The sequence below is a fragment of the Glycine soja genome, chromosome 1, assembly GCF_004193775.1.
Source record: "Glycine soja cultivar W05 chromosome 1, ASM419377v2, whole genome shotgun sequence".
In the NCBI taxonomy this organism is placed as follows: Eukaryota; Viridiplantae; Streptophyta; class Magnoliopsida; order Fabales; family Fabaceae; genus Glycine; species Glycine soja.
In genome coordinates, this window is record NC_041002.1 from 32,615,611 (window position 1) to 32,641,454 (window position 25,844).

Consider the following 25,844-nt stretch of genomic DNA (forward strand, 5'->3'; position numbering starts at 1 on the left):
ACTATATATTAAAATATATAAAACATGATTTCAAGCTCAGATTGTCGTGCTACAGTCATTTGAGTCACTTCCTAATGTCATCCTCGGGATGTAAATTGTCATTTTTACAATTCTCTCCGGGATTTGGCATGAAGAATTATTAAAACTCATTATTAAGTAGAACTCAAAACTTTGATGGCAACAGTGGGGAATAGAATTTTTATATTCCCTCTAGATTTTTTAGTATAAATTTTGGAAAATAAGAGAAAACAACGTTTATTTTTTGAAAAGTTGGGTATAACACTTCCAATAAAAATCATTATCAAGTCATTATAATCTCAAATTTGTCTTTAATCCTACCTAAACGTTATGTTAATTTATGCTTGTAAAAAAAGTAGTTTAAATAATACATAGAAAAAGTACCTTATTGTTATAAAAAAAAATATGTATAAATAACAAAAATTCTTTTTTATGCAGTTATTATAATTATAAAAAAAACACTTTATTTTTAAAGATAGTTATAATTTCTATTTTTATTTCCGGAAACAATTTAATTTCTTAAGACAATCAATAGTTTGATTTTTATTTTAAATAACTAATTTTTAAAATAAAGGCAATTTTAAAAAAATAAAACAAACTAATTCTTATTAGACATAAGAATAATTAAAATACAAACTATTCCTACCGATCTGAAAGCTTTTAACTTGAAGGGCCAAATCACCAATATTATAATATGCATTATGAATCGCTGTTGCTTATCCACAATACTAGCAAATTGACCAACTTGGCGTGGGGTGCAAGCGAGTTGACTTTTTTTATCACGGCAAGAGAGTTGACTGTGTGGCCTATATTTAACAATAAGAAATTAAACTTTGCTTTCTATCTCAAGATTTAATCCTTAGTCTGAACTCTCGGAGAAGTGCTTGGAAGAAATAGACAACTTCATCACTTGCGGTTAGTATCTGTTACTATTTTAAGGGAATAGAAAGTTAGTTATTGAACGATGATTGATAGTTGGATTTAGGATGGAGATGTAGTTGGAAATATTAATTAGAAGTAGTAAATGATTTTATAATCGGGTAGCTCTTAGACAATGGAAGAAGGAGTTTATATTGATTCCTAAAACTCATTATATTAAAGTGTTGTAAGTCTATTTATAGGAAAGTAAGGTTTAAAACATCATACTTCTAGAGATAGATTTTTCTAGACTTTATATAATAGTCTGAAATACTAACATCTATTTGGACCATATCCTAAATCTTTTTTGATTGTTCCTAATAATTCTCTTATACTTTTCTGCTACATTACTTCTAGATAAATCATAAATTTCTAGGATCTTTATTTTCTATTCTAAAAATTTATATCATATTTTAACAATATCTACTTTAACTATTTTCATGTAAGTTGGAAAACAATGATCTTTTATTAATCTCATACTATGTATCCATATAATTTCTTCGATGTCTTTATATTTACTTATTTGTACTTTCTAACCGAAATGGAACAGTTGATAATAAGGTTGATGCATAATACAGAATCATACACACAATATGGGACCGAAGGACAATGTTGCAGATAGCGATCAACTAAAATTTCAGATACGAGAAAAAGTGGTATGTGCCAAGTTTAATATGGTTGACTATTTTCCTCTGTGTTGAGTATATTACATTATAAGACATGAACAACTGGTAAAAACGAGCCATATTTTAATATTTTTGTATTTTGATATACTATAAAAATTAGTAGTTTCTTAGAAATTAATCTATGTTTGAGTTTGGGTGGTGTCAAAAATCATATTTTATGGAAACTTCTCTAAACAGATTGAACGGGCAAGGATGGTTTTTAGGCTGAATGATTTGGAGAACTACAATCTTTATAGACGCAATTATGGTATTGCTAGGAAAATGGACATCCTGAGGCATTTGCATCTGGCACTAGACAATTTCTCTTGTGCAAATAAACCACATAAAGGGAGAGCTATCAAGTCATGCACAACAGAAGAGCTAGACAATAAGGTAAGAGTAAAACCAAAATTAATAGTCTATTTGGTTAGATCCGTAGATAATTTGTTTTATTATTTGACCGTTTTTTTCCCTTGTTGTGTCACAATACGTCAGAAGTTGAATTATATGATGCTACATGGGACTAGAAACTTGATTGAGGAAAAGAAGCTATTAAGAAATAAAAATATGTGCCACAAGACAGATGATGCTTCAAGTTCACGTCTTCTAGAGCTCATGAAGAATGTAAATTAAGAATTTTGATCCGTGCCTTTTATTTTGTGCTATTATTTTAACTTTTGTTATCTTATAAAATGGTATATATTGATGTTAAATTATTAACATTAAAGTCGTTCATTTAATTCTTTTTGGGGTTATTTGAATTATGACTTATATATATACATGGTAACTCTAGGTACAGATGAAATATAGTTCTTACAATCATCACTGTAAACAAAAAAATTGTGATAAACTCCATAAAGAAATCAAACGTTTTGAAGTGACAAGGAAAAAGTCAGCACAATTAAAGCAAGGCATCAGAAATCATGTGAAGGTAAAATGTTAAATAAAAATTGGTTCTTAGTTGAAAAATATTTCTCATAACTCTTTTAGACTAATCTCACTGATATCTTCTTTGCTTCTGTTAGATTATGAGTGATGAGTTGATGGAGATGAGGAAGAAAAAGCATGCACTTGAGACCAAAATTAAGCATGTTAATAGAGAAATAGAGGTCATAAATGAAGAAATTATAAGGTCCTTTCAGAAGCACTTGAAAGGTAGATTTTGCAGAAATGATGCATATCTTTTTATGCTTCAGGAGATGAAAAATAAAGGATACTGGGTCCTCAATTCTATTGACTTGGGATATGATCAGGCCTTTGGCTTTCGTGACATCTATTCGAAGAAGTTTTTATGTTATAATATAAGCACTTTGAATGACGATGACCTGTCTTGTAATAAAGACTTCTCCAAATAGGTGTCAGAAATATGAAGTTATCGATAGGTTTTCCGAAACTCTGTATGTTATAATATATTTTTGAAATATCATATTATACAATTTATACAAAATTATTTTTTTCTCTCTATCTGTCTCCATCACACCATTCATTTTATTCTATATTTTTCTCTTTGTCCAATAAAGAAGTAACTAGAAAGAACCAAATTATAAGAATTGCTCAGCATTATGCGTACCTGTTAATTTCATTTTATACTCCTCTTTACCAAAAATGACAAAATAAATAAGCAATATGCACATGCACATGTATAACAAAAATATTTTCTATATCATAAAGATCTGACAAATAATTTAAGATTAACTGGTGTTGTTTCTTAAATAATTTATCTGTTGTATGTGTTTTTGTATTTCTTTGTTCCAGGAGAAGGCGTAACAAACATACATTCGTTCTCGAAAAGAACTCAACTGAAGTCGTTGTACATTAAACTTTAGAATGCATACAAGCCTTTAAAGTGCTTATATTGATATTTTGTAAGCAAAAAAGTGCTTGTATTGATATTTTAAGGGAATTTAAGAGGAAAATAAAATCTTCCATGTTGCAAGGCAAAAGAAATTTGCATAGTTTCGTTTATTTCAGAAAAAGAAAAAAATCCAGTTAGTTGTGAAAAATGCCTACTGCTTTTAATCTTCACCACAGAAAATCAAATTTTGAACTCCAATATTAAGAATGATGTAACTTCCCTTATTCTAATGCTACCATGGATGCAGTCAACTGGGTTTCAAGGTCGAGATAAAAAATACAATACAAGCCTTAAAGTTCAACTGGTTGAGGCATTGTACGCATTAAAAGTTTGATGGAATTGATTTTTGAAGTGTTGAATATGACTCGGATATGTATCTAAATTAATCTAAACTTATTGCAACATATATAAAAATTTAAAAGTATGGGAATTAATATTTTTATAACTTCAAGGACAGTTCAACTTGTGATACTGATCTTTCAACATAACATAAAACAATGTAGAGCACCATCTACAATTCTGCATAACCTAGCAGATGATTAGAAATTCACCCCTTTCAAGAGGTTGAGATTTTCAAAGTGAGTTTTTTCCCATAGCAGCTACAAATTTCACTCCTATCAGCATGTTTAAAGGACCATTGTGATGAACTTTATCGGTCCCACGTTGGACTTATATAAAGGATTAAAGAGTAAGAAAAACCTTAAGGATCCAGATTAGATGGCACTATGTTAACAATCAGGATTACAACGACAAAATGTAAGCCAAAATACAAGAAAAAAAGAAAGAAAACTATACATTGCTTAACAAGTATGGCTCATACCGAACCTAAGAACTACTAGCAGTTAAATGAATCCTCTCATAATTACTGGAATGTTCAAAGCTCATTTGTTGCTCTTTTCCCATAAGTGGTGAATAGGATTCGTGATGTTGTTATTCCAGTTTTTTCCACTGATTGAATATTTGTAGTTTAATATTTTTTTTTATTTTTTTAATTTAATTAGCATCCCTTTGACTCTTATTTTTTTTTACCTTAACTCAGTTTTGGTATAAGGCAAATGATTGAACTTAATTGAGAATTGTAGTTAAATTTTAGATTTTATGTTTACTTGACCTATTTTCCTTGTGCAGGGCCTAGAGGATACTACAGAATTTCAAATGAAATGTGTGAGTAGTCTTTGGAAAGCTAAGAAAAAGATCTTTAATTTTGTTACAAATGCGCTTTGGCAATTATGCTAATTCGAGGGTTAAATTAAGCTTGGAAGTAAGAGTTTCTGCCCTTAAATAATTGGGCTGCAAGTTGGGCTTTTGTTTTATGTGATTAGTTTAATTAGGTAGATTAGATGGGCCAAATCAAGGCCCATCCATTCCTTCTGAGTAGTCACTCTATATGTTAGTGGAAGTTAGTTAGTTAGTTCATTTTGCAAAAAATCAGAATTAGTTACTTGTTGGGTTGAAACTTTGCCAGAATGTAGAAAAAAATTCATACATCAAGGTGCCCCTCTGAGGGACAAACACAAGCATTAGGGGTCATTTTGGCCAAATTCATTGATTTAGACCACTTTTGGATTTTTTTTTCTATTTTCATGATTTTTAAAATTCATAAAAAAATTACAAAAAATAACAAATGATTTTTAAACATATATCGTGGTGTTTCAGAATTTTTTTAAAAATGTTTTTGAGGCAGTTTTTCATTTTTTTGTAGTATTTTAGCATATATTGTGAATAGTGTTCTATGTAGTGTAGTTGTTTGTATTTATGTCTGTGCTGTCATTAATGAACTTATCTTTGCATGACTAGGTCCAAATCAGGTGACTTGCATCCATATGATCCAAAGATAGATAAGGCATTTCATAGGTTGAGTAGAAATAATAGGAGTAGAAGTGTAGTTTTGCATCATAGTGTAGTTGTGCATGATAATGTAGTTTTTGATGATAGTGTAGTGCATACTGAATTAATTGCTGACTATATTTCTAATTTTGTTTCTAAGCCTATTTTTATTGCTTTTGATTCTAGTGTTGATATAATGGTTGATAACAACCGAACTCTTAAGGAATTGGCTACACTAGATGTTGTGTATCAACCTTGTTGTATTCAATATCCTGAGAGTGAGGTTAGTTATGAGCTAAAGTCTGGACTAACCCATTTGCTGCCAAAGTATCATGGTGTTGTAGGTGAAGATCAACATAAGCATCTAAAGGAGTTTCATGTAGTGTGTTCCACCATGCAACCTGGACAGCTATTCAGACCTTAACAACAACAATATAATCCTTACTCCAACACCTACAATCCTGGTTGGAGAGATAATCCAAACTTGAGGTATGGTCTTGGTCCATAACAGCAGCAACAATAGCAGCACACATAATAACATCCATTCAGACAACAGTTCCAACCCTCCACTAGCAAATATCAAACTCCTCCTTTTAGACAACAACAACAACAATTCTAGTATTCTACACCTCCACCTGCACAACCTGTGCAGAATAGCAGTGTTGGACCTTCCTTGGAGGATTTGATGAATTAAATGGCCACCAACAATATTCAGTTTTAACAAAATATGAGTGCCATTATCCAAGACTTGCAGACTCAGATTGGACAATTAGCTACAACTATCAACCAGTTGTAGCAACAAGGTTCTGGCAATATTCTTGCACAACCAATTATTAATCCAAAGGAGAATGTGAGTGCTATCACCTTGAGCAATGGCAAAGAGCTTCCAAAGCCAACATATATTGGTGCCAAAATTGATGATAGTGCCAAAACTGATTATGCACCAAAACAAATTCCTCTACCTTTTCCTTCTAGATCCATTCATGCAAAGAAAGTGGAGCTTGATTTTGATCTTCTTGAGACTTTCAAGAGGGTGGAAGTCAATATTCCCCTCTTGTATGCCATCAAACAAATTCCAAAGAATGCAAAGTTCTTGAAGGATTTATGCACTCATAAGAGGAAATTGAAGGGAAATGAGCAAGTGAAGTTGGGCAGAAATGTTTTTGTACTTATACAGAGCAAAAATGTTGCTGCCATTCCACCATCCACCTTGGCACATAAGTGCAATGATCCTAGAACTTTTACTATCCATTGTACCATTGGAGAATGCACTTTTATAGATGTCATGCTTGACCTTGGAGCCTCAATTAATGTCATGCCCACATCAGTTTACAGATCATTACATCTAGGTGATTTAAAACCCATTGATGTTGTCATCCATCTAGCCAACCGTAGAGCTATGATTCCACTTGGAGTCATTGAAGGCGTGCTGGTGCGAGTTAAGGATTTGATTTTTCTAGCAGATTTTTATATTTTGGATATGGAGAATGAGTCTTCCAGCCATGGGTCCATATTGATGCCTAGGGAGACCATTTTTATGACACCAGGACCAAAATCAATGTCCATGTAGGGACTCTTTCCATGGAGTTTGGGGAAGATGTTATGCATTTCAACATTTTTTAGGCCATGAGACATCCGACAGAGGAGCATTTTGTTTTCCTAGTAGATATCATTGATGATGAATTAGATAGTGTAAATATTAGTACATATTTACTTCTTGATTTTTCTGATTTTTATGACTTTAATCTTGGTTCTTTTGATTGTATCTGTGATGATTCTGATGAGTGTACTACTATATGTAGTATTTATGCAGAGATCTCTTCTACAATTCATTCTGATTGTGATGCAGGTATAGGTTTTGATCCTCTTATTTCTCTTCCACCAGCTATCAACCTTCCCTTGCCTTCCACGATTCAACCACCTTCCTTGGAGCTGAAACCACTACCTGAGCACCTTAAGTATGCATATTTAGATGATGCCCAAAAGCTCCCAGTCATTATATCTAGTAGCCTTTCACTTGAGCATGAGGATAAGTTGCTGCATGTTTTTAAAGGCCACAAAAAGGCCATTGGGTGGACACTTGCTAACCTTCCTAGAATAAATCCTTCCATATGCATCCATCGAATACTTTTGGAGGATGATTCCAGGCTTGTAAGGAATCCATAGAGAAGGTTGAATCCCACCATTCTTGATGTGGTGAAGAATAAGGTGATTGATGTGCCATTATTTTCTCCTATTTCTTAACCCTTTTTGCACCATTTTAAGTACTGATTAGTCTTAATTGTCAAATTAATTAGGCAATTTTATTATTTGGGCCCATTAAGCTAATTTGATGTTTTTAATCTAATTTCAGGAATTAATGAAGCATTGGGCTTGAATCTAGAATTGGGCTTGGACTTGAAGATGACAGACTATTTTATTCTACAAAATTTTATCTTATCTAGACTTTATCTTATATAGATATTATTTAGATTTGATCTCATCTAGATATTATTTCATCTAGATCTTATCTTATCTTATCTTATCTTATCTAGATTTTATTTTATTTTATTTATGGGCTTGGATTTAAAATAAATTTGTAACCTTTGGGACTAGAAAAACTATATAACAACACCAAGGTTCTAGTTTAGACTCTCTTTTCTCTCTCTCTCTCTCTCTCTCTCTCTCTCTCTCTCCTGTTTTTGTTTTTTAGTTTTAGGCTTTTCTTAGACACTTTTTCGTTTTGCAATTCCAGTTTTGACTTTTTGTTTTAGCAATAAAATTCCGTTCTTCAATCTATAATTTCGTTCTCTATTGATTAATGGAAGGCTAAGTCTCCAGCGTTGCTTTCTCTTGAGGATCAAGCACAGTTCTCTTTGAGGTTCTATTATTACTGTTAAATTCTGTTCAGTTTTTCCTCTTCACTAATTACTCTGAATTTGTTGCTATTAATTCATGCATGCTTAGTGCTTGATTAATTGTCTCTACGCTTAATTACGTTCGTGCTTAATGATCGTTTATGATTAATTGGTGTATGTGTTGCTTAATCACATAATGAATGCCTTATGTTAAATTTCGCTTAGTAATTTAATTTAGGGTTGGATTAAGTGGTTGAACTGATAAAGGATAAACTCTCGTAACCTAGGATAAGAGACTTGCTTGTGAATCAAGGGGAAGCAATGCGTTTTTAATTCTGATATTTTCTAATTCAATTTTACTCTTTGTTTAATTTACAAAAAAAAAAAAACAACCCCCCAATTCGTTACTATTTTCCTACTATCTGTTATGAACGTTTGGTTGATCATTGCTCATTGGGAGACGACCTAGGATCACTTCCAAGTTACTGCATTTTAATGTTTATTTGATTCGGGTACGGTGTCGATCAAATTTGGCGCTGTTGCCGAGGAGTAGTGTCCAAAGGTTCATAATAGCTAGTGCCGTGTGAGTGTTTAATTCTTTTGTGTTTTATGTTTAATTGTTAGTATTGTGTTAGTGTTTGTGTTAGTGTTGTTTAGTGTCTTGGTATTTTGTTTAGTGTGTGTTCTGTTTTAGTTTTTTTGTTAAGTGTTTCCCCTGTTTCAGTTTAGGGTGTTTTGCCGTGAATAGTATTTTGCGATGGATTTAATGACCACTTTTGCTTGCGGAAAAACAGAGTAATAGTGGAAATCATGTAGCGACGGATTTTAGCGACCACCCTTGCTGAATTATTTGGAATTTTTTGTTTTAGTAGCTAGAGTTGTTATTTTTGGCTGAACTTTTTTGTGGTAACTTCTTTTAATCCATATTTTGTGGGAAAAATAGCTAGAGTTTTTAGTTTGGTCAGATTTGAAAGTTCCAAAAAAGTAGCAAATTTTATTTTTGTCAAAACTTCAAACGACCATAATTTTTTGCTCTGGTTATCAGAATCGCAATTATTATATATGTATTTGGGATAGAAAAAAATTTCCCATGCTATAGCAGCCTGCCATAGGCCGGCTGAGGTCTCTTTCTTCCAAAAATTGCGATTCTGTCAAAAGTTTTTTATTTTCCAAGTATTATTCTCTTATTTTTCTTAACTTATCATTTTTAGATTCTATTGTTAGACTTTGAATTTTCGTTTGAAATTTTTTGTGCTATCTTCTCATCATTTCATAAGGTTGCTCACAAAATTTCAAGTCATTTGGATATCATTTAATGGTAGCTGTAGTTCAAACCTGCACTGTTACTTGCATAAGAAGGCAACTAGTTGTGCATGTTGAATATAATGTATGACTAAAGGAAATCCATCTGACTTACAACCCTTTGATCCTGAGATAGATAAGACATTTCATAGATTAGTTAGACATCATTTAGTACCTTTTGAGCATCCTGAGCATTCTGTTATTGGTGATTTTGAGCATTATAGTTTTGAACATTCTGATTTTGAACATTCTGAGAACATGGCACAGCCTCCACCCTATGAGAGGACTCTAAGGGAAATGGCTGCACTTGATTTCACCTACGAAAGCTTGTGCATCCAATACCCTGATGAGGATGTCCCATATGTTTTTAAAACTGGACTGATCCATTTGCTTCCAAAGTTTCATGGCCTTGCAGCTGAAGACCCGCACAAACATCTGAAAGAATTCCATATTGTCTGCTCCACCATGAAACCCCCAAATGTTCAGGAGAATCACATATTTCTGAAGGCCTTTCCTCATTCTTTAGAGGGAGTGGCGAAGGACTGGCTTTATTACCTTGCTCCACGGTCCATGACAAGCTGGGATGACCTCAAGAGAGTATTTTTAGAAAATTTTTTCCCTGCTTCCAAGACCACGACCATCAGAAAGGATATTTCAGGCATTAGACAACTCAGTGGAGAGAGCTTATATGAATAATGGGAGAGATTTAAGAAACTATGTGCCAATTGCCCTCACCACCAGATTTCTGAGCAGCTTCTCCTCCAATATTTTAAGGAAGGACTCAATAACATGGAGAAAAGTATAATAGATGCTGCCAGTGGTGGAGCCTTTGGAGACATGACCCCTGCTGAAGCCAGAAATTTAATTGAGAAGATGGCTTCAAACTCCCAGCAATTTAGTGCCAGAAGTGATGCTATTGTCATTAGAGGAGTGCATGAAGTAGCCACGAATTCATCTTCATCAGCCAAGACTAAGAAGCTTGAAGGTAAACTAGATGCCTTGGTTAACCTGGTAACCCAACTGGCCATGAATAAAAAATCTTCACCTGTCGCCAGACTCTGTGGTTTATGCTCCTCTGCCGACCACTACACAGACCTTTGCCCTTCTGTGCAATAATCTGAAGCAATTGAACAGCCTGAAGCTTATGCTGCAAATATCTACAACACACCTCCTCAACCTCAGTAGCAAAATCAGCCACAACAGAACAATTATGACCTCTCCAACAACAGGTACAATCTTGGGTGGAGGAATCATCCCAACCTTAGATGGTCGAATCCTTCACAACAACAGCAACAACAACAAAAACCTTATTTTCAGAATGCTGCTGGGCCAAGCAGACCATACGTTCCTCCACCAATCCAGCAGCAACAACAACAACAGCCCCAGAAACAACAAACAGTTGAGGCTCCTCCGCAATCTTCCCTTGAAGAACTTGTGAGGCAAATGACTATGCAAAACATGCAGTTTCAACAAGAGACCAGAGCCTCCATTCAGAGCTTAACTAATCAGATAGGACAATTGGCTACACAGTTAAATCAACAACAGTCCCAAAATTCTGACAGATTACCTTCTCAATCTGTCCAGAATCCCAAAAATGTGAGTGCCATTACATTGAGGTTGGGAAAGCATTGTCAAGGACCTCAACTAGCAACATCTTCTTCATCCACAAATGAACCTGCCCAACTTCACTCTACTCCAGAAAAAGATGATGACAAAAATTTAAAGAGTAAGTTACCTAACAATTTCTATGTAGGTGAACCTTCCACTGGTAATTATGATTTACAGAAGCAGCATATCCCTCTTCCATTCCCTCCAAGAGCAATTTCCAACAAAAAAATGGAAGAGGCAGAGAAGGAGATCTTGGAAACATTTAGAAAAGTAGAGGTAAACATACCTCTACTGGATGCAATAGAGCAAATTCCAAGATATGCTAAATTCTTGAAGGAGCTATGCACTAATAAGTGGAAGCTTAAAGGAAGTGAAAGAATTAGTATGGGCAGAAATGTCTCCGCATTGATTGGTAAATCTGTTCCCCAAATCCCTGAAAAATGTAAAGATCCAGGTACATTCAGCATACCTTGTATTATAGGGAACAGTAAGTTTGACAATGCTGTAGAAGCAAAGCTTCATGGTGAATCAAGAGTGATTCAAAGATGTTTTGATGATAACAAAGATGACAACAAAAGATGATGACAAAGGTGATGACAAAAAGCTCAAAGGTCAATCAAAGAATGAGTTCAAGATGTTCAAGATAGAATCAAGAACACTTTAAGATTTAAGAGGAAAGTTGAATTCAAGAATCAAGAATCAAGATTGAAGAGATCAAGGTTCAAGACTCAAGATTCAAGAATCAAGAAAAAGCTTAATCAAGATAAGTATGAAAAGGTTTTTTCAAAAACTGAGAAGCACATGGATTTTTCTCAAAACATGTTTACCAAAGAGTTTTTACTCTCTGGTAATCGATTACCAGTAGCAAAATGGATTTGAAAAAGTTTTCAAATTGAATTTACAACGTTCCAATTAATTTCAAAAAGCTGTAATCAATTACAATGTTTTGGTAATCGATTACCAGTGTCTTTGAACGTTGAAATTAAAATTCAAATGTGAAGAGTCACATCCTTTCACATAAAAGCCTTGTGTAATCGATTACACTGATTTGGTAATCGATTACCAGTGATTGTTTCTGAATAAATCAAAAGATGTAACTCTTCAAAAGGTTTTTGAATTTTTCAAATTGGTTTTAAGTTTTTCTAAAAGTTATAACTCTTCTAAATGGTCCTCTTGGCCAGACATGAAGAGTCTATAAAAGCAAGGCTTTGATTTGCTTTTCGATATACTTTTCCAATCAATCTTATACAATCCTTTACAAGCCTTTAATCTCTTTGAACTTCTTCTTCTTCTTTCTACCAAAAGCTTTCCAAAGTTTTCTGGTTTTCTGAACCTTGAAAGCTTGTGCTATTCATTCTTTTCATCTCTTCTCCCTTTGCCAAAAAGAATTTGCCAAAGACTAATTGCCTGAATTCTTTTTGTGTCTCTCTTCTCCCTTTTCCAAAAGAACGAAGGACTAACCGCCTGAATTCTTTTGTGTCTCCCTTCTCCCTTGCCAAAGAATTCAAAACGACACAGTTTAAGAATTCTTTTGATTCTTCCCTTTCCCTTATACAAAAGTATTCAAAGGACTAACCGCCTGAGAATTCTTTTGTATCCCCATTCACAAAGTATCGAAGGTTTAACCACCTGAGATCTTTGTCTTACATTGGAGGGTACATCCTTTGTGGTACAAGTAGAGGGTACATCTACTTGGGTTTGACTGAGAACAAGAGAGGGTACATCTCTTGTGGATCAGTTTTAGTGGAGGGTACATCCACTAGGGTTTTAAAGAGAACAAGGGAGGGTACATACCTTGTGGATCTTTGCTTGTAAAAGGATTTTTACAAGGTTGAAAGAAATCTCAAGGACTACAGGTCGCTTGGGGACTGAATGTAGGCACGAGTTATTGCCGAACTAGTATAAAAACTCTTGTGTGTTTGTCTCCTTCTTCCCTACTCTTTTAATTTCCGCTTTTACTTTCTGTTAAGTTTCTTTTCTACTCCTTATTCTCTTAACAACTTAGTAAAAGCCTTAGAAGAGTAATTTTTTAATTAGTAAAGGTTTAGGAATAATTAATTCAACCCCCCCTTCTTAATTATTCTGAGGCCACTTGATCTAACAAATGCCATGCTAGATTTAGGAGCTTCTGTTAGTGTGATGCCTCTGTCTATTTTTAATTCTCTATCTCTTGGTCCCTTGTAGTCAACTGATGTGGTAATTCATTTAGCTAATAGAAGTGTTGCCTATCCTGCTAGTTTCATAGAGGATGCCTTAGTTAGAGTTGGTGAACTGATTTTCCCTGTTGATTTTTATATTTTGAATATGGAGGAGGGATTTTCTAAAGGATCAATTCCCATCATTCTAGGCAGGCCATTTATGAAAACTGCTAGAACTAAGATAGATGTATATACAGGCACACTATCTATGGAGTTTGGTGATATAACTGTTCATTTTAATATTCTTGATGCTATGAAACACCCATCTGAAGATCTTTCTATATTTCGTGTTGAAATAATTGACCATATTGTTGATGAATACATGACCGATCTTCATTCTAATCTGCATGCCTGTCACTCTTCATGCATTGAATATGAATTTGTACTTGATCATATGTATGAATTTGATGTTGAGAGTGAATCTAAATTTGATATTGATTACATGTCCGGTGATGTTTTACCTCTTGAGATTGATTTTATAGAGTCAGATAGAACTAACCATGTTTCAAGAAGTACATATACCTTTGACTTTCTTTATGAGGTACAGGTTGAGAAACCATCTCCTTCTACCATTATCCAGCCACCCACACCAGAATTGAAGCCTCTGCCATCAAATTTAAAATATGCTTACTTGGATGATAGCAAAAGTTTTCCAGTAATTATATCTACCCCCCTTGCTGATGAGCAAGAGGAGAAGCTGTTGTCAGTCCTTAAGAAGCATAAGAAGGCTATAGGCTGGACCCTGCGGACATTCCTGGTATTAGCCCATCCACATGTATGCATCGAATAAATTTAGAAGATGGAGCTAAACTAGTAAGACAGCCACAGAGAAGACTCAACCCGGTGATTCTTGATGTAGTGAAGAAGGAGGTAACCAAGCTTTTGCAAGCAAGAATCATTTATCCTATCTCTGAAAGCCAATGGGTGAGTCCTGTCCAGGTAGTCCCGAAGAAAACCGGCCTCACCATGATAAAAAATGAGAAGGAGGAGTTGATTCCTACTCGGGTGCAGAACAATTGGAGAGTCTGCATCAACTATAGGAGGCTGAACCAGGTTACCAAAAGGGACCATTTTCCCCTGCCATTCATTGACCAGATGCTTGAACGCCTGGCAGGTAAATCTCACTACTGTTTCCTTGATGGTTTTTCTGGTTATATGCAAATCACTATTGCTCCTGAGGATCAGGAAAAGACCATATTCACCTGCCCTTCGACACTTTTGCTTATAGGAGGATGCCTTTCGGCCTATGCAATGCCCCGGGTACCTTCCAGCGGTGCATGATTAGTATTTTTAGTGATTTGTTAGAAAATTGCATAGAGGTGTTTATGGATGATTTCATTGTATATGGATCCTCTTTTGATAATTGTTTGGATATTCTGGAAAAGGTTTTGAATAGATGCACTGAAACTAACCTTGTTCTAAATTTTGAAAAATGTCATTTTATGGTTGAGCAAGGTATAGTTTTGGGCCACATTATTTCCAATAAGGGCATTGAAGTAGATCTTGCAAAAATTTATGTTATTTCACAATTGCCTTACCCCTCTTGCGTGCGAGAGGTGCGACCTTTTCTTGGTCATGCAGGATTCTACAGGCGCTTTATAAGAGATTTTAGCAAAGTAGCCCTTCCACTATCCAACTTGTTGCAAAATGAGGTAGAGTTTGACTTTAATGATAAATGCAAAGAGGCTTTTGATTGCATGAAAAGAGCACTGACTACCACCCCCATCATCTAGGCATCCGACTGGACAGTCCCTTTTGAGCTTATGTGTGATGCATCCAATTATGCATTGGGGGCTGTCCTTGCTCAGAAAATTGATAAATTGCCTAGGGTGATATATTATGCTTCTAGGACTTTAGATGCTGCCCAAGCGAATTATACTACTATTGAGAAAGAGCTACTAGCCATAGTTTTTGCTCTTGAAAAAATTCATTCTTATTTGCTTAGTACTCACATTATTGTTTATATTGACCATGCAGCTTTAAAGTACTTGTTGTAGAAGGCTGATTCAAAGCCTAGGTTGATCCGATGGATGCTTTGGCTCCAAAAATTTGACTTGGAGATCCGTGATAGGAGCGGAGCACAAAATTTAGTTGCTGATCATTTGAGTCGGATCGAACATGTGTCTGATGAGGACTCACCCATTCGGGATGATTTCCCGGATGATCATTTATATATATTGTATAGTATTTCTAATTCTCTTTCTACTCCCTGGTTTGCTAACATTGTCAATTATTTAGTTGCTTCTGTTTTTCCTCCCTTAGCATCTAAGGTTCAAAAAGATAAAATTAAAAGTGATGCTAAGCATTTTATTTGGGATGACCCCTACTTGTGGAAATTGTGCAATGATCAGGTCATTAGACGATGCATTCCGGATCATGAGACTGACTCAGTCCTGCAATTCTATCATTCTTCCGCATCGGGAGGTCATCTGGGTGTTCAAAGGACAGCTCACAAAGTGCTTGACTGTGGCTTTTATTGGCCCACCATCTTTAAAGATGCGTGGAAGATTTGTAGCACTTGTGAGCAGTGTCAGAGAGCAGGAAGTGCACTTACATGGGGACAACAAATGCCTCAACAACCTATGCTATTCTGTGAGGTGTTTGATGTCTGGGGTATAGATTTCATGGGCCCTTTTCCTATATCTTTTGGTTATGTTTACATTCTCCTTGCAGTTGATTATGTTTCAAAATGGGTGGAAGCCAAGCCCACTAGAACCAATGATGCTAAGGTTGTTGTACATTTTGTCAGATCTAATCTTTTTGCAGGTTTGGAGTACCTAAAGCAATTGTTAGTGATCAAGGAACCCATTTTTGCAACAAATCAATGCATGCCTTGCTTAAAAAGTACGGGGTTGTACACAGGGTATCCACACCATACCACCCCCAAACTAATGGACAGGCATAAATCTCTAACAGGGAGATCAAGAGAATTTTAGAGAAGATTGTGCAGCCAAGCAGAAAAGATTGGAGTACCAGGCTTGATGATGCTCTTTGGGCACATAGGACTGCCTACGAAGTACCCATAGTAATGTCTCCTTATCGGGTTGTCTTTGGAAAGGCATGTCATCTCCCAGTGGAGATTGAGCACAAAGCATACTGGGCAGTGAAGACTTACAACTTCTCTATGGATCAAGTTGGTGAGGAAAGAAAGTTGCAACTGAGTGAGTTAGATGAGATCCGCCTAGAAGCCTACGAGAATGCCAAGTTCTACAAAGAAAAGACCAAGAAGTTCCATGATAGCATGATAATTAAGAAGGACTTCATGGTCGGGCAAAAAGTGTTATTGTATAATTCTAAGCTTGGACTCATGAGTGGTAAGTTGAGGTCTAAGTGGATTGGTCCTTTTGTTGTTACTAATATTTTTCCTTATGGTACAGTTGAGATCAAAAGCGACTCCGCAAACAAGAGCTTCAAGGTCAATGGACACCGACTTAAGCCATTCCTCAGAAACCCTTCTTTAGTGGACGTAGTGGTGGAAGAGACTTCCTTACTCCACCCTACTCTTCCTCCACCATGACTTAGGGGGTTTTTCTTTCCTATCTCCTTCTTTACTTTTATTACATTTGTCCGATTCTATTTGATGGTCTAATTGCTTTTAATCTTTTAATTGTGCTACATTGAGGACAATATGTTGTTTAAGTATAGGGGGGAGTTCTTTGGTTTTGGTTTTGCTAGTTTTGTTAGTTTTGTTAATTTTGTTAGTTTGTTGGGTTTCTAGTTTAATATTTCAGGTCAATTCTGTTTGCAAGTACAAATTTGCATATTTTTCTTTGAATTATAGGATATGTTCAAGAAATGGGTAATTATAGGACATTTTAGGTCAAATCTTGACATTTTGTGATTTGAAATCCTTGTTTTTCCTCTATATGTCATGATAGTTTTGAAAGCTCAATTTGAAAGTGATAAGTTTACCTTTGTGAGAATTTGAGCCATCCATCATCATAATCTTTTGGTGTGTTTTGCCCCATTGATTGCTTGCACAATAGCCTTGGCTTGATTCTTGTTGATGCTTCCTAATTCACATGCATATTTGGAAATGATTTAGGCAATTTTGTTCTTATAAGCTTCTAGCCAAAGAAAGAGGGAGAGAAAGAGAGAGGGGGGAGCACGAAATTGAAGGAAGAAAAAGGGAGAGAAGTTGAACTTTGAGTTGTGTCTCACAAGACTCTCATTCATCAAAGTTACAACAAGTGTTACACATGCTTCTATTTATAGACTAAGTAGCTTCCTTGAGAAGCTTTCTTAAGAAAACTTCCTTGAGAAGCTTCTTTGAGAAAACTTCCTTGAGAAGATAGAGCTTAGCTACACACCCATCTAAAAACTAAGCTCACCTCCTTGAGAAGCTTCCTTGAGAAGCAAGAGCTTAGCTACACACACCCATCTAAAAACTAAGCTCACCTCCTTGACAAAATACATGAAAAAACAAAAAAAAAGTCCCTACTACAAAGACTACTCAAAATGCCCTGAAATACAAGGCTAAAATACTATACTACTAGAATGGTCAAAATACAAGGCCCAAAAGAAGGAAAAACCTATTATAATATTTACAAAGAAGAGTGGATCCAACCTTGACCCATGGGCTCAAAACAAAAAAAAAAGTCCCTACTACAAAGACTACTCAAAATGCCCTGAAATACAAGGCTAAAATCCTATACTACTAAAATGGTCAAAATACAAGGCCCAAAAGAAGGAAAAACCTATTATAATATTTACAAAGAAGAGTGGATCCAACCTTGACCCATGGGCTCAAAACAAAAAAAAAGTACCTACTACAAAGACTACTCAAAATGCCCTGAAATACAAGGCTAAAATCCTATACTACTAGAATGGTCAAAATACAAGGCCCAGAAGAAGGAAAAACCTATTATAATATTTACAAAGAAGAGTGGATCCAACCTTGACCCATGGGCTCAAAAATCTACCCTAAGGTTCATGAGAATCCTAGGGCCTTCTTTAGTAGCTCTAGCCCAAGCCTCTTGGAGTCTTCTATCCAATACCCTTGGGGGGTAGGATTGCATCATCCCTTCCACCTTGGAAAGGATTTGACCTCAAATCCTGAGGTTCTTCATACTCTGGCTCCTTCCCTTGACACCTGTAAAAAGAATAAAAACATATGTATTAGTGGTGTTGGGTATGTTAGAGTAGGGTAAGGTCTGAAAACTCCTTTCATGGACATCTTCCCATGAGGGAACATGGTTCCTCACCAACTCAATGAGTGGTGCTACAAGTATAGAAAAATATGGGGCAAACCTTTTGTAAAAGTTTGTTAAGTCATGGCAGCCCCAGATTTCCCTTATACTTGGTGGAGTGGGCCAATCAAGAATGATCTTTATTCTCTTAGGGTCCTTGGGAACCCCTTGATCACTATTTAAAAAATTAAGGAAAGTAATGCAATAAAGCGTACCTTTTTCTATATTTTTATGTTGATTATTCCTACAAAAAAAAAATATGACAAACCTAAGGTGTCCCATATGAGCACCTAAGTTTGTATTGAAACCAAAAATAAGAACAAACCTACCTAATGAGTCCCTATGTACATGAATCATGAAGACGTTGGGTGCATGACTGATTTTACAAAAGAAGGTTGCAACACTCAACAAATTCATCATATCACTTATTGTAGGGATTTGGTTCCAAATAATACCTATTTTGGGCACCAACAAAGCACAAGGATTTAACCTCAAGCCCAAAAGGTGTGGCAGTGCTAACAAGTGTCTTTTTACAAAAGAGAAAATGTGGAGGTTGTCTAAGAGGGAAAATTTCTTTAATGTTTGTCTTTATTGTAAAATGAGTTTCCTTCTTAGCTAAACTCTTGGAGGAGACACTTACCTCCTTACACTTCTCTTTAACCACTAATGGTTGTCCTTCTTCTTGGGGGTAAATTTCTTCACTAGATTCTTCCCATTTTTCTTCATCCCTTTCACTAGAGGAAGGTGAAGTAGTAGCCTCATCTTGGCTACTATAAATGTCAGGGCCCCTCATAATCATGGTTTTTGTGGTCGGGCATTGAGAAGTAATGTGTCCTCTTCCAAGACATTTAAAGCACTTTATAGAGCTAGTTTTCTCTTCCATACTAGCCTTAGGGGCTTGCTTTTCTATTGTCTTCCCCTTATCATCTTTGGGCTTAGAAGGTGTCACCCCTAAGATGCCTTGACCTTGGTCTTTCTTTGGATAAGAGTGAGAGCCATAAGATTTTGAAGTAGACTTCTTTTTAAGTTGTTGCTCTACCCTTATTTCCCAATCTAAGTTAGCCTCTACATTGTCCTTACCATGGAAGTATGAACAGTGGGTCAGAGAAGACGGGAAGACAAATTCAATAAAAGTAAAAGCAACATCAAATTTTACAAAAATTGACATTAATATTAACAAGGTACCTTCTATTCCAAATGATTGGGATCGATCCACAAGGTATACCTACAATGATGCATCGGTATAATCAGGGACATTGATGGTCAAACCCCCTTAACTCTCCTAGATTCCCCAAAATCACGCATGCTTGGGAGGTAAACTAACATGTCTTATTATTTGATAAATGAGCAAAATAATATATTTTATGGAAATTTCCTTTCAAAAGAAACTAAAATTACTTATTTGATTCTTATAGTCCCTACACTTAAAAATCATCCATTTTAGTTCCTATGCAAACACTTTTGGACCCCTTTTGGTCTTTGTTGTTGCAAAGTGACAAGGAATAAAAATAAAGTGTGTGTAATAATAGAGACCAAAAGGGATCATTTTAAAAGTAGAAATTAAAAGGAGTCATTTTCCATTTCTAAAACCCAATTAGGTAGTATGTATATCCTTGTTTTTATATGCATTTATTTATTGGTAAAGTGTCCTTTATATGTACTAATTTAACTGCATACATACATGTCAATTTACTTGTTACAAAATGCAAAATGACTTCCTAGCTAATTCCTGGATTGAAGCCCTATTTGAAATTACCTATAACAAACAAGTTTTAAATATGGTTTAATTAGTTCTTCAAATTTGAGGCACTTTTGGTTTTAATGGTTAAATTAAAAAATTGCATCTTTTAGTCCTTCAGTAATTGTCTTATTATTTAATATAGCTGCTTATTTATGATAGTTATATATTATTACCAGTGTTTAAGTAAATTTTATGAATATCATACATACATATGGTTTTCCATCTCGTTTTCATCTAATTTTTCTTTTTTTATCTTTATCTTCATTTTCAATCTTATCACTTATCATTTCTATAAATTTCTCCATCTATTTTTTATCTCTCTTTTATTTCCACCCCAATCCATCCCAACATGGGATAAATGAATACACTACTACAAACAAAGCTTTTTAAGTCGGTTCTGCAGACCATTTTACGACGATTTTGAACCATCATAGCACGCAGTGTCGTAAAATAAGTTAACCTCTACAACGACGATTTTGGAACCGTCTTTTAAGATTAATGTTTTTAAGACGATTTTATGAATAACCGTCTTAAAATGTATTGCTTATTCAAGACGGTTATCAGTTCTTAACCGTAATAATAGGCCAACTTTCTACGACGGTTATTACTAAAACCGTCTTAGAAAGTGAGACATACTAAGATGGTTACAGCAAAAACCATCTTAGTATGTCATTTGTTTGTAAGGTTTTCTAAGACAGTTATTCACAAAACCGTCTTAGAAAGTGAGACATACTAAGACGGTTTTCCAACAACCGTCTTAGAATAGATTTTTTTAAAAAAAAAATTTGGTGCGGCTCTACTTTTTTAACTGGTGTTTTAATTTTTCTATACATTCATTTGAAGCAAAAGAATTTACATAATTAATAAAAGAATTTACATCATTTTTAACAATTGTAAAATCGTTTAATCACATAATAAAAGAATTTACATAATTAATGATAGTCTATAGTTTTGCAAGAATTTAAAATTATTATGCAATATCTAACATTGCTAACTTCAGTTGTAAGTTGTCCACAAATTACAAACTTTGACAACACAACTTTCATAAAGCAGTGTCGAAACCTCCCTCAACATGTAATGAGCCCATAATTAAGGGCAGATGCAGTAAATCCCTGAACAAACAAGGAAATTGATTACAAGTTGATATAAGGATCATCGAGTGTTTATCAGATAAAAGTAAAATAAAGATCACTTAGTTCTAAAATGCTAGAACAAACAAGACTTGCATTCCTTTCATGCCTCAAATAAAAACACCCTCATTTTTTCAGCCTGGCTATTTTTTTAGTAAATTTTTATTTACACTGCTGTATTGTTAGGTATTTCAAGTTAGATGATTCTGATGGTCAGCCATATAAAAGTATAAAATCATTGGTGCAATCTAAAGTTACATGAAATTGCTACTGTAGGATCACTAGATCATACCATCAGCCATATCCTTAGTTTTGTGAAGAAGAAAAGTTCCTGATAGAATTGTCACAAACCCACATATTTCTGTGATAACTTGTGTTGGACTTTGTCTATCCCAGTCCTGACATCAAAATCAATTCTCAATCAAAGGTCAACCTTAAGATATGGCAAAGAGGGGACAGACATTGAATGTGAAAGTAACAATTAAACTGATTTTTTTTAACAGCAATAATTAAACTGATCATTTGCAAATCAGATTCAAGACAAATAGTGAGACAAAAATTAAAGATTTGCATCTCCATATGCTTGTTAAGGGAAAGAGCAAAAGAAGTTTCACACCCTATTGAAATGTACGACAAAACAATTTTCACATCAAGACGTAAATGCCTCAGCAGACACTCGTTTATTCATAAAAGCATTCACCTCTCACACTTCATTTGCAAGCAGTTCATTACACAGGTATATGCAAGGACCTACCAAGAGAATCTTGACTACCAAATAAAATTAGGTTCACATAGTTATAGGCAACAACCAGCATACAAGTATCATTGAAGATCTTGTGGCAAAACCAAAACAAAATGATATTAAGCATTGCCTTAACAAACACAGATTATATAATATACAATCAATCTGGATTATTTTAACACAATTTATACAATCTTAAAGTTAGAGTAATGAAGCAGTGTGTAAATATACCAGTTAGGTAACAAAACTTACCTTAAACATAATAACACTAGCCACAATGGTAAATGTTGTGAACATAACATAATATATGGGAGATACCACTTCCATATTAAAAGTATCCAGTGCCTGATTGCAGAAATGAAAAAAATATTATCACATGAATTATAAAGTAGAAAAAACTATTCATCAACCCCCCCCCCCCCAAAAAAAATGGTGACAGTATGTAAAAGTAATTGCATAATACTAGTAAATAGCATAATCATGACAAATCGACATCCAGCACCAAGGAAACATATAGTTTTATCCTAATCCAGCATATCCAAGTTTAAAGCCAAAGAGAAAATGAACTTGTTCACATAATAAACCATCCAGATACCTAAACCCAAGTTTGTCAAACTCAAGAGTCTACGTAACCCGAGCAACATTTGTAGACTCGATTCGTAAAGTCATAAAAGTTTTACCTAATATAAAAAAACCTATTAATGACATATTTGCATAACATTAAACTTTTAACACAACAATAAATCAACATTTCAACGTCATAATATAGCAAGTTATGACTGATTGATAGCTTGGATTACACCTGTTTTTATCGACAATGTTAGTTGTTAATTTTGTTAGCAGAGGAGATTGAATCCATGATATGTCTCTCATTTTTTTCTTCCTTAACCATCTAACTCACTTTATATCTTCAGAAGTAAGAGATTCATCTTTGATTGGCTCGATTCTTCTTGGTTGCAATCACTCATTTATAGTCTTTTCTAGTTATGAAGTTGAATGTATTAGGTGAAATGCACTCCTGGAGTAACAATTTTCATCTCCTTATATTCCACTCCTAGAACTTTATTATTGGGTGAAATGCACTACCAGCATAGTATGATAGGGTTTAGAGATAACATGTCTCATAATAATCATGTAATCAAAGATTTGATATATGTGTTGGGATAGATTTATCTCTTAAATAAGTTTGATCAAGACTTTAAGAGATTAGTCTTTTAACTTTTGGAGGATTTCCCAAAAAATAACATAAGTGAATCTGACTAAATGATGTGTAGGTCCACTATATATTTATTTAGTGAGATCCACTTGTATTTCTCCCAATATATACTAGTGTGTTTGGGAATACAATGTGTTACAAATTGTTTTAGAAATCTTATAAATTTATAATTTTTGAAGTTAATTCTTGTGAATAATCTGATTCTTACAGCATTTGTTGACATTGCATTTTAGTAGTCTGCAACACATATGAAAACTAATGCAAAATATTGACATGTTAATACTTTAATATAGTTGTTGTTGGCGTATGTGAGTATACCACGCTATGAAGGCCCAGAGTTGGATCATATAATAGTCCAGGAGGATGCAAAACAACTCTATAAATCAGGGGAGAAAAGGATATGAACTGATGAAAAGATTTTTAGTGAGAAAAGCAGCATACATTTGGCTACAGTCAATTCTGCTTACATAGCTTCATATGGACACTCACTAGAAAAGGTATACAATGTCTCCAAACAATTAGTGATCTATTTTTTCCCTCTTTATTTTGTGTACAAACTCTAACTCATCTTTCTCATGGAGGCAATAAAGAAGGAAACATCTTGCTCTTTTGGGAGTGCCCTCTTAACCATACTACGTTGTGCATGGGTGGAAATGAGCCGAGTAGCTTGTCGAAGGCCTTTGGCTCGGCCTATGTAAGGCTCGGCTCGGCTCGGCTTGTTTACTATAAAGGCCAAGCTCAAGCTTTTTAAAAATCCTTTTTAGATAAAAAGGCCAAGCCCAAACTATAAAAAAAAGCTTGTTAAGCTTGACAAGCCGGCCTGTTTAACTAACAATAATAATAATAATAATAATAATAATAATAATAATAATAATAATAATAATAACAATAACTTTATTTTATCAAATCTTATCTTATCCTGATTTTATTTCATCTAGATTTTATTTTATCCAGATTTTATTCCATGTAGATTTTATTTTGTCCATATTTTATTTCATCCAATCTTATCTTATCTTGTTCAGATTTTATTTTATTTCGTTTATGGGCTTGGACTTAAAATAGATTTGTAAGCTTTGGGGCTGAGGACCTATATAACAGCACCAAGGTTTTAGTTTAGGGAGTTTTTTTCGGAGAGGAGAATAATTCTAGGATTTTAGAATTCCAGTTTTTATTACTGTTCATGCACACTGTTCACGTAAAATAAAATTCATTTTCTGCAATTTCGTTTCGGCTTCAATCAACAGTTTTGTTTCTACTGATTAATGGAAGACTAAGTCTCCAGCATTGTTTTCTCTTGAGGATCAAGCACAACTCTCTTTGAGGTTTTGTTATTACTATTGAATACTTCTTTTCACCAATTACTTTGTATTTGTTGCTATTAATCCATGCATGCTTAGTGCTTGATTAATTGTCTCTGCGCTTAATTTACGTTCATGCTTAATGATCAGTTTCGTTCATGATTAATTGGTGTATGTGTTGTTTAATCACATAATGACAGCCTTATGTTATTTTTCGCTTAGTAATTTAAACATTTTTAATAGATACTTAACTATGTCAAATTCAATTATTATTATAATTCTAGTGCTGTCAAAATGTTAAACATCAATACATCATGTTTGTGGTAGAAGTCTGCACTTTAATTTATTGGATTAAGGGTGTATATCTTGAATTATATTTTGTGTGCTAGTTTTATAGCAATTGATAGATTAATGATGATTATCTATACCATTTTTATGGCATTATGAATGACAGGATGAAGTGGCATATAAAGTGCTTAGAGAGTTCACGTGCATGTGAAAAATTTTCAAAAAGAAAGAGACTCAAGCTAAAAGGATATTGCAACCAGATTAATACTTCCAAGGAAAAGAATGTTTTGTAAATACATTTTCACACAATTTAAATATTTTTGTTTGGCTATATTAGTGTAAATAATCTCTAATCCATACATTTTTTAATATTATGCTCTTTTTATTTTCTTTTGATATACTTTGTGCTTTAACGACTTGAATTCAATATGATTTTGTTTATCAATTATTTTTGGATTTGTACATTACTTATACAAAATTTTATAAGTTTCTTTTTTTTAGTTAGTATTTCACTAGGTTTTAAAATAATTAATTAATCAAAGATGTCTTTAAGCAAGCTTTTAAATAGGCTAGTGGGTCAAGCCAGGCTTTTATGTAAGCCGAGCCGAGCCTTAGAAAAAAGCCTATGACAGGTAATGAGCCAAGCTCAAGCCTTACGTATTCAACTCAAGCCGAGCTCAAGCCTAGTAAAGCTTGGCTTGGCTTGGCTCATTTCCACCCTTGTGCTACATTCACCTTCTATGTACTTTGCCAAGGTATTTCTTGTTCCCAAGTTGTCATCTCCTAAAATCTATATTCTGTTATAAAGCTTCTAGAGAGTGAAAAACTATACATGTACCTTTTTCTTCATTTAAATGGACTTTATGATTTCTCATTTGAATATATTCTTCAACACCCTAATTAAAGCTTGTGTACCTGAAGAAATTATAGAGATTAGGGAAAAGTTAGAACAAAGGACTGAATAATTTAATATTAATTGAAAGTGCTTGGCTAGCCATTTCAATTAGAGGTG

General features: G+C 34.3%; 1 protein-coding gene and 1 non-coding gene across 6 annotated transcripts; one reads left to right on the forward strand and one right to left on the reverse strand.

Annotated features, from left to right (window-relative positions):
* Nucleotides 1-860: 860 nt before the first annotated feature.
* Nucleotides 861-3,532, forward strand: LOC114414742. Of its 5 annotated transcripts, XM_028379164.1 has the most exons (7): nucleotides 861-933; nucleotides 1,515-1,592; nucleotides 1,800-1,994; nucleotides 2,097-2,225; nucleotides 2,395-2,532; nucleotides 2,627-2,756; nucleotides 3,357-3,532. In XM_028379164.1, exons 2-7 carry the CDS (start codon nucleotides 1,530-1,532, stop codon nucleotides 3,425-3,427), a joined length of 726 nt encoding a protein of 241 aa, XP_028234965.1. In that variant the 5' UTR covers nucleotides 861-933; nucleotides 1,515-1,529; the 3' UTR covers nucleotides 3,428-3,532. The 5 variants fall into 5 exon arrangements, with proteins under 5 accessions (XP_028234965.1, XP_028234940.1, XP_028234932.1 ...); XM_028379139.1 differs by lacking the exon at nucleotides 3,357-3,532 and having other exon boundaries at nucleotides 1,487-1,592; nucleotides 2,627-3,065; XM_028379131.1 differs by lacking the exon at nucleotides 3,357-3,532 and having other exon boundaries at nucleotides 2,627-3,065.
* A 6,526-nt stretch (nucleotides 3,533-10,058) lies between these two features.
* On the reverse strand, nucleotides 10,059-10,165 carry LOC114368673. Its single transcript, XR_003657383.1, has one exon. It is a non-coding gene; the product is annotated as a small nucleolar RNA R71 (small nucleolar RNA).
* Between the last annotated feature and the right edge of the window lie 15,679 nt (nucleotides 10,166-25,844).

Excerpts from the sequence above, each read along its gene's own strand:
- LOC114414742 (XM_028379139.1), top strand. The coding sequence starts at position 1,530 with ATGGGACCGAAGGACAATGTTGCAGATAGCGATCAACTAAAATTTCAG. Across the intron at positions 1,593-1,799 it reads TTCAGATACGAGAAAAAGTG|ATTGAACGGGCAAGGATGGT; the intron begins GTATGTGCCAAG and ends TTCTCTAAACAG. Across the intron at positions 2,226-2,394 it reads TTCTAGAGCTCATGAAGAAT|GTACAGATGAAATATAGTTC; the intron begins GTAAATTAAGAA and ends TGGTAACTCTAG.